Source organism: Dryobates pubescens, chromosome Z (genome assembly GCF_014839835.1).
Source record: "Dryobates pubescens isolate bDryPub1 chromosome Z, bDryPub1.pri, whole genome shotgun sequence".
NCBI classification, from domain to species: Eukaryota; Metazoa; Chordata; class Aves; order Piciformes; family Picidae; genus Dryobates; species Dryobates pubescens.
In genome coordinates this window covers 120466517-120480386 of record NC_071657.1, presented here as the reverse complement: position 1 = coordinate 120480386, position 13870 = coordinate 120466517, and the positions used below count along the sequence as shown (strand labels likewise).

Here is a 13870-nt window from a genome sequence, read left to right as displayed (position 1 = left end):
GCCCTGGGGTGAAGAATGAGGTCCTGGTATTAGGAATGGGGCCTGGGATTAAGAACAGGGTCCTGGGATGAAGGGATGGGGTCTTGGGATAAGGGAACAGGGTCCTGGGGTGAAGAAGGTGCCATGGCAGGAAGGACTCACCCAGGAACTGAGGGTTCCTGTCCACCACCTCACTCATCTCTCCCACCAGTTCGATGCTGGTGTAGCGCACGGCAGTGTGGACTGTCTCAGGGAGGTGAACCACCCCCTCCAGCACCTCCACCAGTGTTGGGTTGTTCTCCCTGGTAGGGGGGCAAAAAGTAGCAGAGGTTAGTTCTGAGGTGGGTCCCAGAAGGTTTAGACTGGTTTGTGTGGACATCATGGTCTCCTGTGTCACCCCAAATCAGCCAGGAAAGCCCTGCAGTTCTGGTGTGCTGAAGATCATGGAATCACAGAAGGGTTTGGGGTGGGATAGACCTTTAAGGTCATCCAGTCCAATCCTTAACCCAGCACTACCAGGTCACCACCAAACCATGGCCCTCGGCACCACATCTCCACAGCTTTGAAACCCCTCCAGGGATGGGGATTCCACCACTGTCCTGAACAGCCTGGGCCAAGGCTTTGACAACCCTCACAGGGCAGAAATTGTTCCTCATGTCCAACCTGAACCTCCCCTGGGGCAACTTGAGGCTGTTTTCTCTTGTCCTGTTCCTTGGGAGTAGAGAGCAAACCCCACTTGGCTCCAGCCTCTTTCAGGGAATTCTAGAGAGCCAGAAGGTCTCCCCTCAGCCTCCTTTTCTCCAGGATGAACCCCAGGCCCCTCAGCTGCTCCTCAGAAGTTCTCCAGATCCTTCTCTTTGTTCTCTAGACCCTTCCCCAGCTTTGGTGCCTTTCTCTGTACCTGCTCCACCCCCTTAATATCCTTCTTGGAATGAGAGGCCCAAAACTGAATGCTGGATTCCAGGTGTGGCCTCAGCAGTGCTCGCAGTCCAGAGGGACAATCCCTGCCCTGGTCCTGCTGGCCACACCATTGCTGACCCAAGCCAGGATGCCAGTGGCTTTCTTGGCCACCTACACACACCCTGGTTCATCCTCAGCTGCTGTCCTCTTCCACCAGGCAATTTCCAGCCACTCTGCCCCAAGCCTGGAGCCTTCATGGGGTGGTTGTGACGCAAGTGAAGGACCCAGCACTTGGCCTTGTTGAACCTCATCCCATTAGCCTCCAGCCTGGCCAGATGCCTCTGTAGATCCTCCTGATCCTGTAGCAGATCAACACTCCCACCCAGCTCGAAGTCATCTGCAAACTGACCAAGATGTGGGCTAGTGGGGGCGTCAGGGCTGTGGGAGCTGAGATCTAAGTCCTTCCCGGAAGAAGCAGGAGGACAAAGACAATTAACCCTCCAGGGGTTACAGAAAGGCAGAGGAACCTGTTCCCAGTTTGGGATGGTGCTCCCAGGGTCCTCACAGCCCACACTGATGAACCCCTGGCACCAGATGGCAAAAACAGAGCCGAGTTCAGTGGAGCCATGAAGGATGAGGAAGAATGAGGAATGAGCTTTGTGGGACATGCTGATGGGAACAGGCTCCAGTGTTCCAGCAAGGCCATGAGATGTTCACTTGGAAACAAAGGAGAAAAAAAAAACTGAAGAGAAAAACCCACCAGGAGCAGCCTTGACACAGATAACAGGAGCAGGAAACTAAACATGGTGACACCCCCAGGCTCCTGTGAAGGTTCTCAGCCTGGTGAAGGCCACTCAAGCTGTCCCACCACATCAGCAGGGCTGTCAGCAGGGAGAACTCCTCACTGTGTTCTCACCAGCCTGGATGTCAGCTCTTGATGCTTGCACTGCCACTAACTGGGGAGGAAAAGTGAGTTAACCTTCCCTGAAGGTATCTGGGACAACTCTACCTGGAGGTGGATGAAGAAAGACCTCCATATAACCAGTATGGGCAAAAACCTGATCTTGCTTTTTGCTGGACTCAAATCCAGTCAGATTAGAAATAAAGAAGACATTTGGTATGCTGAGGGTGGTGAGACGCTGACCCAAGGCTGCCCAAAGATGCCACATCCTTGCTATCGTTTCGGGCCAGGTTGTTTGAGGCTGTGAGGAAGATCATCTACTTGAAGAAGTTCCTGCTGACTGCAGGGGGTTGGACTAGACGACCTTGAAAGGTCCCTTCTAACCCAAACCATTCTGTGATTCCATGGAAGTGCCCAGGCAAGCAGAAGAGCCCTGAGAAGGTCCAACTGCTTCATGCAGGACCCGTATTCTTGGCCAGGGAGTGGAGATCTCAACCCTGGAGCTACAAGACCACTCCATCAGTGGGTTTGAAATGATCCTGCCTGGGAAAGTTGGTTCCTAGGAGCATCCTTGAGATACTTGCGGTGTCTCTTGCCCTCAGAGACTACCTCTGAGCCCACAGCCCTCACAGATATGAGCAGGGTGGTCAACACTCACTGGTCAACACTCTTGGCTATGGAGGCCATGATGAAGAGGACAGCTTCTGTCACCTCCCAGGGGGGATTCCCATCCTTCAGAGTCGCATAAAGCTGCAAGAAAGAGAATCAGTCACCAACGAGGTGACCACAATCCAGCTTCTGTGGTCACCAATCCCACTCTGTGACATCACATGCTGGACCTGCACAAACCTCCATGCCCCACAAGACCACCCTGAAGTTTTGGGACCACAGAACCCTTCCTCACCCAGCACCCCAAATGTGAGACCTCTGGCTTCTCCCACCAGTCCTTCAAGACATGGTGTGACAGTTTAGGCTGTGCCTTTAAGAAAAGACAGCTGCAGAATTCTCTAGCTGAGTGTTTGGGTGCAAAAAAGGAAAACAGAGATTCATTCTAAACAAATTTCATTGGTCAGATGTGAGATAGCAAGTATCTCTCACATTCTCTCTCTCTCACTCACTCCAGCTGTCTTTCATTTCTTGGCCAGAGAGCATGCAGCTGACCCTGGACTGAAACTGATAAGAGAACTAACTTTTCTCTAACAACTGCTTTGAGCCAACAAATTTCCCTTAAAATCCTTTTCTCTCTTTTCCTCCTTTTTCACCTAATTAACCACTAGGGGAAAGGGAAGGAGGGAAAGAGGTTTGGGGGAAACCCAAGGTGGAATCCTCCTTTGAGGGGGATTTCCCCTGTGCTGTGTTCTTTCCTGTAAATTCTTGTATGACATTGCAAATCCTGTCTGTTTTGTGTCTCTTCACTGCACTGCATTACTGCTTGTAAAACACAGCCTTCATTGGCTCCTCCAGCTGGGTGAGCTGTGCTTTATGTTGGGTGTGGGTGGATTAAACCACCTCTAAACCACTACACGTGGTTGCTTCCTAGTGCAGGAAGAGATGATGTGTATGAACTTCTCCACAGCCTGAAGGCCACCAGAGCTGGGTGACCTCCTGCATGGATTCCTCCTGATGCTCCTGCAAACCCACCTGAGCGAAGCACTCCACTGATCCCACCAGGAAGATCAGGTCCTTCACCAGGTCCGAGACCCGCATCCGGAACTCTCCAAAGTCATCTGTCTCCTCTGGGACACCCTCCTAAGAGGGAGAGAGAAGAAAAGGGTCAGAGGAGCTTGGAGAAATCCAGAATCCCTTCGCCAGCAGCTAGGACAGGACCGTGTGATTCCACTTTAGAGTGGGGATCCATCATTCCTGCCCTCTTCTCCCCAGATCAGAACACCAATGGCCTGGACATTCCTGCTCTGCCACAGAGGTGAAGGGATGGAAATCAAGGAGCTGAGGTAGAGATGGGATAAAGGGATGGAAACCAAGCAGGTAAGGAGCTGAGGTGGAGATGGGATGAAGGGACAGAAACCCAGGAGATGAAGAGCTGAGGTAGAGATGGGAGAAGGATAAACCATCCCAGATTTCAAGGAAGCAGATGACAGCACTGCTGTTGAGCTGGGTGAGCTTTGTTCCAACACAATCACCCCTGGGAAGGGGATGGGGCATGTGCCAACATGAAAATCAGTGAAGGAGAGGCAGGAGAAGGTCACCTTCAAACAACTAGACACCAAAAGAGCTGTTAGACCTTCACTCAAAGCACTTCAAGACATCAACTGACTTCATCTTTCTGCCATGGAGAGCCACCAGCATGTGGCAACAAGGCGAGACACATGGCCTCATGGAATGGTTTGGGCTGGAAAGCACCTTAAAGATCAACTAGTCCAACCTTCTGGTTGCCTCCAGAGGAAGCAAACCACACCACAGCCTTACATGGTCCGAGTCGAGCTGGCAGTGCCTGGCCAGCGCGTGCAGAAGGCGCTGGATGTAGGCTTTGAAGATGCTGTGGATGACGGCGTCGTCCGTCTTGTAGAGGTGCTCCCCAAGTCTGTACCAGAAGTTGAAGGAAATTTCTACCACCTGTTTTAGGAAGAGAAATTCCACTTCTGGTTAGCAACAGAGAGGCTGGCTCTCTCCTATGCTCGGTGCTACGGCGGCTTCCATCAACGCTGTGATGAGGAAATGTGGTTGCTCCAGCCTCTCAGACCTCCTCTCTTCGTTGTCAGTCCACAAAGGGTTTGAAAGCCACCAGGTTTTGCCTGAAAAGCTGTCAGCAGCCCCAAGAAGCAAAGTCCCTTCCCTGCAAAATCAACACTGTAGCACAAGAACCACCTCTTGTTTCAGAGCGTGGACATCACCTTGTCCCACATCAGCCACATCTGCCAGTGATAAGCTTTGGAGGCTTTTTGAGGAGCACCTACAGAGCTTCAGGTCCTTCCAAACATCACAGGTATGGGGCAAGGAGGACTGAGCTTAATGGACCTCGTGAGGGAACTAGAAGCGGCCCCAAATCCCAAGTGAGCACCACAGGGACCTGATGGAGCACAACTACGCCACTGTCTCCACGGCAAAGGAGCCTCCAGAGGTGGCATCACAGCACCTGCTGTTTCTGAGCTACCTCCCCTGCTGGTTCTCAGTTCTGATGGACTTTCAGAACTTCCAGAACTCAGAGTTCTGAAAGCTTCTGGAAATCCCAGGCAGAAAGGACTAGCTCAGTCCATGACCACCTCCCATCCATATGTGCATCAGCTGGACCTTCAGCTTGGAGGGAAGGAGGGGAGCACGCCCCAGGAATCCTGCTGGCACCTCCCTGCTCCTCCCATCATGGAGTCACTTGGGTTGGGAAAGACCTTTAAGGTCATCAAGTCCAGCCCTTGACCCAGCACTGCCGGGGCACCACCAAACCATGGCCCTCAGCACCACATCTCCATGGCTTTGAAAGTCCTCCAGTGATGGGGACTCCACCACTGCTCTGGGCAGCCTGGGCCAGGCCTTCACAACCCTTTTGGGGAAGAAACTGTTCCTCATGTCCAACCTAAACCTCCCCTGGAGCAGCTTGGGGTCATTTCTTCTCATCCTGTTGCTTGTTCCTTGGGAGAAGGGAGATTCAGACTAGAGATAAGGAAGAAATTTGTTATATTGAGGCTGGTGAGACCTTGGCCCAAGGCTGGCCAGAGAGAAGGGAGATGCCATTCCAGGTCAGGTTGTCTGGGGCTCTAGTTGCAGATGGTCCCTGCTGACTGCAGAGGGGTTGGACTGGATGACCGTGAAAGGTTCCTTTGATCCAAACCGTTCTGTGCTAAGATTTAGCAGGACAAACCCTCTGAGAAGGCACCTCCAGCCACCAAACCCACACACAAGTCAACTAGGGACCAGCTCCTGGGATTTAACTCAGTCTGGGGAGAAGAAAAGGTAGTTACAAAAGAGACCACATCTTCAATAGGTTTGGGAAGGAACTATGAGATGCCTTCATCTGAAGCCACATGACCACAGAGTGGGCATTTTGAGGTCAGCAGCTCAGAGGAACTGAAGCCTCTTGACCATGTGGGCAACATAAGAGAAAGCTGGGGGGGGAAGTTTCCTCTGACTCAACTCTGGATGATGGGGCTTGAGGAACATGGGGTTCAAAACTTCACTCACCTCATACTGTGGGTGACCAGCACAGATCAGCAGCAGCTCCAAAGTCCTCAGGTCACCCAAGCCTTGACCTGGCGTGCAAACAATTTTATCTAGGAAAGTCTCACACAGCTCGGTGAAAACACGGCAGTAATTGAGCACCCTGGTGGAGGAAAACAAAGACAGCAGGTCAAAAAGCTCTTCTGGGCACCAGATATCCTACTTGGGTCTGGGAAGGTCTTGTCTTCTCAGAAGACACTCAGTTCTGCTTTAGTTTCCTGTCAAGAGTTAGGCAACACTGAAAAAGGAACTTCAGAAGAAGGTGGAAACATTGAGTTCTGATAAACTGAATCTTCAGAAACTGAAGAGCTGAGCAAACTTCTCCAAACCCAACAGCATTGGGCAAGGAGGTGCAGGGTGGTGGCTACAAACCAGCTCAAGTCTAAGCCAGGACCTAGAAGGTGCCACCTTTCAGTAGACAAACAGGTAAACCTCCTTCACAGAACCACAGAATCGACCAGGTTGGAAGGCTCAAGTCCCACCAATCCCCCAACCCTAACTAATCAACCAGACCATGGCACTAAGTGCCTCATCCAGTTTGTTCTTGAACACCTCCAGGGATGCTAACCCCACTGTGACCGTTTTAGGCTATGCCTTTAAGAAGGGGACAGTTGCTGGAACACTCTGGCTGAATGTTTTGGTGTGAAAATGAAAACAGAGATAAGTCTAAACAAATTTCATTGGTAGACTGGTAGAATGCAACTTTAAATGTTTAGCTTTAGTTCAGTTTGAACCTCAGTCAGTTCAGTCTGTCTTTTTTTCCATCTGTCTGGTTCAGTCTCTCCGTGCAGCTGCTGTTTCTCCTCTGTGCTGGCCGGAGTTGACCTTGAACTAACTGAGCTAACCAGAGAAGAAACTAATTCTTGCACATGCTCTGAGCTAACAGAAGTTCCTCCTCAAAAATTACCTTTTTCTCTCTCTAACCCTTTTTTGGGAAAAAAGGGAGGTAGGGGGAGAAGGGGGGTACAGCTGGGGGGAACCCTTCTCCCTGGAGGAGGGGAAGTTTTTATCTGTGTTACATTCTTTGCTGTATATTTCTGTATCTATTGTAAATCCTGTATATTGTGTACATACTCACTGCATCTCATCTGCTTGCACATACAGCCTCTCCATTTTCGCTTCTCCGACTGACTGAGCCGTGGTTTCTTGGTCGGGGGGGGGGAGAACTGAACTTTCCCTCACCACCACACCCACCACCTCCATTCCTTTGGGCAATCTTTCTGTGAAGAACTTCTTTCTAACATCAGCCTAAACTTCCCCTGGCACAGCTTGAGACTGTGTCCTCTTGTTCTGTTGCTGGATGCCAAGGAGAAGAGACCACCCCCCACTGGCTGCAACCTCCCTTCAGGTAGTTGTAGACAGCAATAAGGTCTCCCCTGAGCCTCCTCTTCTCCAGGCTAAACAGCGCCAGGATGTGCCGTGGAGGAAGGGACCCCTTCCTTTCTAGGCCTAAGCAGGTCTGAAGATGACTCACTTGTCGAGGTCCTCCCGTGCCACAGCCATGTGATAGGCACTCTCGAGGGTGAGGACACCCTGGAACAGCTGCAAGGCCAAAGGCAGGTTGGTCTCCACATTCTCGATGGCATAGAGGGCTGAGCAGACACAGTCAGAGGCAGCCTCGTGGAGGTTTGATGATGTCTTGTCTTGTTGCTGCAAGAGAGAAGAGAAGAAGAGCCTGGTGGTGAGGCCTACCTCACAGAAGATGAGAGTGGGACAACTGAAAGTTACAGAATCACAGAATTATTGAGGCTGGAAAAGACCTCCAAGATCATCGAGTCCAGCTTATGACCTAACACCGCGACATCAGCTAAACCAGGCCACCGAGTGCCACATCCAATCTTTTCTTAAAGGCCTCCAGTGACAGTGACTCCACCACCTCCCTGAGCAGTCCCTTCCAGGGCCTAATCAGCCTTTCTGTGAGGAAGTGCTTCCTAATAGCTAACCTAAACCTCCCCTGGTGCAGCTTCACACCATGCCCTCCTGTCCTGTCACAAGTTGCCTGGGAGAAGAGCCTGACCCCACCTGACTACAACTTCCTTTTAGGTAGTTGTAGAGAGTGATAAAGTCCTCTCCAAGTCTCCTTTCTCCAGGCTGAGAAGTTTGTTGCTTCTGGAAGAGTTTGGAGAGGCTCTGCACAGCTACAGCTCCTTACATAGGTAGTGCTGCTTCATCAATGTGGACACTCAAGGTCAAAATGGATCCTTCCCAGTGGGACCTCAAAGTCTTCCTTGGGTGAGGCAAACACCAACAGCAGTTCAGAAGGGAAAAAAGGGAAGTGGAGTCCCCATCCCTGGAGGGGTTTCAAAGCCATGCAGATGTGGTGCTGAGGGACATGGTTTGGTGTGACCTGGCAGTGCTGTGTTAAGGGCTGGACTGGATGGCCTTGGAGGTCTCTTCCAAGCCAAACGATTCTATGGTTGAATGAAAACCCTGCACTGCTCAAACCTTGGTTGGGTCACAGAATCATATCTTAGGTTGGAAGGGACCCATAAAGATCCTCAGGTCCTGGGTAAGGATGGAGATGAGGTCTCTAACCAGCATGTGTGAAATCTTTATCACTGTGATGGGTTGGGGACCATCAAGTGGATTTTAGGCCCCACCTGGTAAATGTTGGGGTCTAGAGCACAGGTCTTGTGAGGAGCAGCTGAAGGGCCTGAGGTTGTTCAGCCTGGAGAACAGGAGGCTGAGGGGAGAGCTTCTGGCTTCCTACAACTACCTGGAAAGGAGGATCTGGCTGTCCCTCTCTGTTCCTGAGTGTTTTGGAACCACCACAGAAAAATGGAATCTGGGTCCTGCTCAAGATGCAGGCTCCAGAAGTGGTGATGAGTAGAGTAGGCATGAGGAGAAGAGATAAAAATGGAAGATGAAGGAGTCTTTGAACTCCTTTCTTGATGGACTAATGAGTTTATGGACAAGAAAGGATCACCCATGGTCATGTAAAAGGGTTGATGTTCATCTCTGAGCACATTCCCTGGGTCAGGATAGAAGGTGGGCGAGAAAGAACAATCCTGATGGAGCTGCAGAGCCTCCTTCCTTCAGGCAAGCAAACAACAAAGGCTTTTTTGTTTGCTTCTGAAAGCTCTGCTGATATCTTTTGTCCATCAGACTTGTGCCACCACATCACAAATCCTGAGCTAAGGACTAAGGAAACCATCAAGTGGCTTATTGTTTCCCCTTGAAGGGCTGGCCAATGTGAGGGGTTATTTATGTGCCATCTTCCAAGCTTCACGGGCAGGGAAGAGATGCAGGAACTTGCAGGGCAGCAGCTAGAAGGACTCTCTGAGTCCTTCAAGGTGGACAACCAGTAGAAAAGGAACACAACCAGGTAGCAGAGATCTGTCCCTGCACACAGAGAGCAGAGAGTGACAACCACTCTGTGGAGCTCCCCAAAGGAATGGGAGGGTTCCTACTCAAGGAACCCACTTTTCAATCCAAGACTGAAGGAGGCGTGGAAGGTGACCTCCATCCCATCACCCTGAGGTCCACCACCAGCACCACCACCTCATTTCCCAAGAGAAACACTCACCAGCACCTCGAAGAGGAGCGACAGCAACGTGCTGTTGGCCATGAAGGTGCTGTCCAAGACACCAAGGTTGAACCAGCTCCCCAGGCACCGGAAGATTTTGATGAGCATCTTCTCATCGTTGCCCGCTTTCTCCACGCACGCCATCTGTGTGGTAGGACAAAGAAGAACTGCTCAGCACCCTCACCCACAAATAACAACTTTTGGAAAGACACCCTGGAGTCTCCAGAATTAGCACCTAGAAGTCCTCCATGAATCTTCCAGGAAGATACTGGGGTGTTGAGACAGCCAGCAAGTGACATCCCCCAAGAGGCAGCCGTGTGGAAGCAGCAAAGGCATCTCTGAAGATGCCCCCGCCAGCAGAAAAAGCTTCTGCATCCACCTAGGGTGACCATGTGCCCACACTGGTGTCTTAATCAGGGATGTGATGGTTCTGCAAACATCTTCTCAAGAGCATGTGGACTTCAAGAAGATACTCAAAGCCCACATGAAGCACACTCAAGAAAGCAGATTACTTCCACCATCCCCTGGAGCTGGTGAGATAGAACCATAGAACTGTTTGGGTCAGAAGGGACCTCTAGAGGTCATCTAGAGCAAGACCTCTGGTGTCAGCAGAGGTCTTAACTAGACCTCTTTAACTAGACATCTTTAACTAGAAAAGGTTGCTCAGAACCTCATCAAGGCTAATAGGGCAAAGCCAAAAAACCTCTCAGCCAGCTTCAGCTGTGGTCACAGAAGCCAGAGGAGAAGGTTGGGTGTTTTGGGTCATTTCCAGCCCAGCAGTCTTCTGGAGGATCCAACCTCAGACTGGTGAAGCATGGACACAAACCAGTTTCACATGAGACAGACTTCTAAACTCACCCAAATCTCAAGTCAATGTTCCTCATCACAAAACAACTCCTACCAAAAACTGGTCCTGAAGGTCCAGGAGATCCCAGGCTCCTCCTCCTCCTCAGACCTGGAGCAGGATCCCAGACTCCCTCCTCCTCCTCAGACCTGGAGCAGGATCCCAGACTCCCTCCTCCTCCTCAGACCTGGAGCAGGATCCCAGACTCCCTCCTCCTCCTCAGACCTGAAGCAGGATCCCAGACTCCCTCCTCCTCCTCAGACCTGGAACAAGATCCCAGACTCCCTCCTCCTCCTCTCCTGCATGTGAGTTTCTAGAGGTCCTCACTCGACACCTCAGTCCCCAAGGCAGAATGTCCTATCTCATCACAGTCCTTCTAGAATGATCTAACCCTGCCTTTGTCCCTCAAAAAAGTGAATTTAGCATCAAAAACCTGCCCAGAAAACTCCATTTTGCTCCTCAGGAAGGTGGTTGAAACATCCATGCTGGGATCTAGCGAGACAGCTCCAGGGAGATTCAGAGAAGGCTGACCAGGAAGACTTATGACAGGACAAAGAAACCCTCAAGAGGCCCAATGCTGACAGCCGGTGTCCTCTCGGGAGCGAGGTGATGTCACCTGTCTCACCAATGTGACAACCAAGCTTCTCCCAGATGCTGGGTAAAGAATGCCAAAGGCAGGAGATGGCTTGGAGGGATGGAAGGGTGGAGGGGTTGGAGGAAGGTGAAAAGAGCTTCAGAAGTGCGTGAGAGCTTGCTCAAAGACAACTAAGGCTGTGGAAATAAAGTGGAAGAGGGCTCCTCTTAATGGTTGTGGTGCTAATGGCAGGGAGATGTCTTCTGCAGCATGGTTTGAGGTGCTACTGAGCAAAGGACTCAGCTCAACTCTGTGTCCTAGGGAGGAAATGGCCTCCAGTTGTGCCAGGGGAGGTTCAGATTGGAGGTGAGGAGAAAAGGAGGCTGAGGGGAGACCTTCTGGCTCTCTACTACTCAATGCTTGATGGAGAAGGACCTGGGGGTGTTGGATGACAGCCTCTGAAGATAAGCCAGTGTATGTGTCATGAAGGCCACCAGCATCAGCAAGAGTGCAGCCAGCAGGAGCAGGGCAGGGATTGTCCCCCTGGACTGGGTATTAGTAAGGCCACACCTTGAGTACTGGATTCAGTTTCGGGCCCCTCACTCCAAGAAGGACATTGAGGGCCTGGAGCAGGTCCAGAGAAGGGCAATGAAGTTGGGGAAGGGTCTGGAGAACAGATCTGGTGAGGAGCAGCTGAGGGAACTGAGGTTATTCAGCCTGGAGCAAAGGGGGCTGTGGGGAAACCTTCTGGCTCTCTACAAATTCCTGAAAGGAGATTTGGCCCAGGCAGGCATCAAGGTCTTCTCCCAAGTGATGGGGCAAGAGGAAGTGGCCTGAAGTTGTACCAGGGGAGGTTCAGGTTGGACATGAGGAACAATTTCTTCCCCAAAAGGGTTGTTAGGGCCTGGCCCAGGCTGCCCAGGACAGTGGTGGAGTCCCCATCCCTGGAGGGATTTGAAAGCCAGGGAGATGTGGTGCTGAGGGCCATGGTTTGGTGGTGCCCTGGCAGTGCTGGGTTAAGGGCTGGACTTGATGATCTTACAGGTCTCTTCCAACCACAATGATTCTGTGATCCTATGAACTTCTTTTAACACATAAGAGAGGCACATATATGTGTGAATCTAGAGGTGGCCTAGGGATGATCTAGAGAATCACAGAATCGTCCTGGTTGGAAAAGACCTTTAAGATCATCAAGTCCAACCATTACCTACCAGCTCTGGTGCTAAGACCCCATAATGGGTTGACATGATTTCTTAGCCTTCAAATTACCCAAAGCTACCACACCCTGACCAGGAACTCAACCCCAGACACTTCCTGGGCCAAGAACTCAACCCCAGACCCCTCCTGGACCAAGACTCCGTAAAGCTAACGATCTCCTGAACTTCAAAAGGCAGAACACAAGGCTCCATTCTCCCTCTCCCTGCAGCCCTTACATGAAGAACCCAGCTGAGATGACGATGAAGAAGTTCAGTTTCCATAATGAGCTCTGTTTTCAAGCCTGCCCAGAGGAGCTTGGCTGAGACTTTGTCATCCTCCAAACTTCAAAGGTCTGAAGTCAGCTCCTTCCAGCTGCACCTTTTTGATCCCGCCTGGGGCAGCCTCGTAGAGGTGGGGGAGCAGAGGGGAGCTGAAGCTGGCAAGCAGCTCCCAAGGGCTGGGTGGCTCCTCTGGTGTCCTTACCAGCAGAGAGATGACGGTGCTGGAGTAGTAAGCCAGGTCCTCGATGATCTCGGTGCGGCGGTTGGCTCCGATGCGCAGGGACCGGCTGTGGACCTCCTCGGGGAGCACCGTGAGGATTTCCAGCAGGAAGGGCAGGGAGGTGACATCATTGCTGTACCTGCAGCCAGGAGGGGGAAGGACAATGCCATCTGCACTTCTGCATGGCAGCTGAGGCACTCCTGATGGCATTTCAGGTCATTTGATGCCCATTTGATGCCATCTGATGGCACTTGGAGGCTACCGGATGACACTTGGGTGCCACTAATGACACCTGATGACACTTGGTCCCACCTAATGACACTTTGATGGCATTTGATGCCACTTTGATGCCACCTGATGCCAATTTGGTGTGGCTTTGATGCTTTATGATGCCATCAGATGGCACTTTGGTAACACTAGTAACATTTGATGCCACTTTGATGCCACCTGATGACACTTTGATGTGATTTTGATGCCTTTTGATGCCATCAGATGGCACTTTGATAACACTAGTAACATCTGATGCCACTCTGATGCCAGCTGATGGCACTTTGATGCAAATTTGATGCCATTTGATAACATTTTGATGCCACCTGATACCATCTGATGCCAATTTGATGCAATCTGATGACATTTTGATGCCAATTTGATGGCATTTGATGACATCTGATACCACTGTGATACCATTTAATGTCATTTTGTTCACAGCTGATGCCAATTTGATGCCATAAGATAGCACTTTGATAACACTAATAACATCTGATAAGACTGATGCCATCTGGTGGCATCTGAGGACATGTTGATACCATCTGATGGCACTTTGATGCAAACTTGATGCCATTCCATGTCATTATGGTGGCATTTGGTAGCATTCTATTGTCACTTGATGCCACTTCATGTCATTTGACAATAATTTGAAGCCACTGATGTCCTCTGATTACATTTGATGCCAACTGATGACATTTGGTGACAATTTGATGACATCTGATGACTTCTGATGTAATTTTGATGGCATTCTGTTGTCATTTGAGGACATTCTGATGTTACTTCATGTCATTTGATGGCATTTGCTGTCAATTTGCTGTCTTTTGATGGCATTTGGTGCCATTTTGCTGCCATTTGATATAATTTCAATGACAATTTGATGATATCTGATGACTTCTGATGTAATTTTGATGGCATTTCATGGCACTGATGCCAGTTGATGTCATTTTTATGACTTGATGCCATTTGGGTGCCAATTTGATGTCATTTGGATGCCAATTTCCCCCACAGGGC

At 50.7% G+C, this 13870-nt stretch overlaps 1 protein-coding gene across 1 annotated transcript in view; it reads right to left on the bottom strand.

The window, feature by feature from the left end:
* The window catches only part of TNPO3 (transportin 3), a 34141-nt gene that overhangs the window by 11124 nt on the left and 9147 nt on the right, over positions 1–13870 (bottom strand). The window contains exons 4-11 of the mRNA XM_009900286.2: positions 12575–12731; positions 9477–9620; positions 7425–7600; positions 5915–6053; positions 4208–4354; positions 3422–3529; positions 2439–2530; positions 142–281 (exon numbers count right to left, since the gene is read on the bottom strand). Of these exons, the coding sequence (XP_009898588.2) occupies positions 142–281; positions 2439–2530; positions 3422–3529; positions 4208–4354; positions 5915–6053; positions 7425–7600; positions 9477–9620; positions 12575–12731 (1103 nt within the window). The remainder of the gene's footprint in view (positions 1–141; positions 282–2438; positions 2531–3421; positions 3530–4207; positions 4355–5914; positions 6054–7424; positions 7601–9476; positions 9621–12574; positions 12732–13870) is intronic.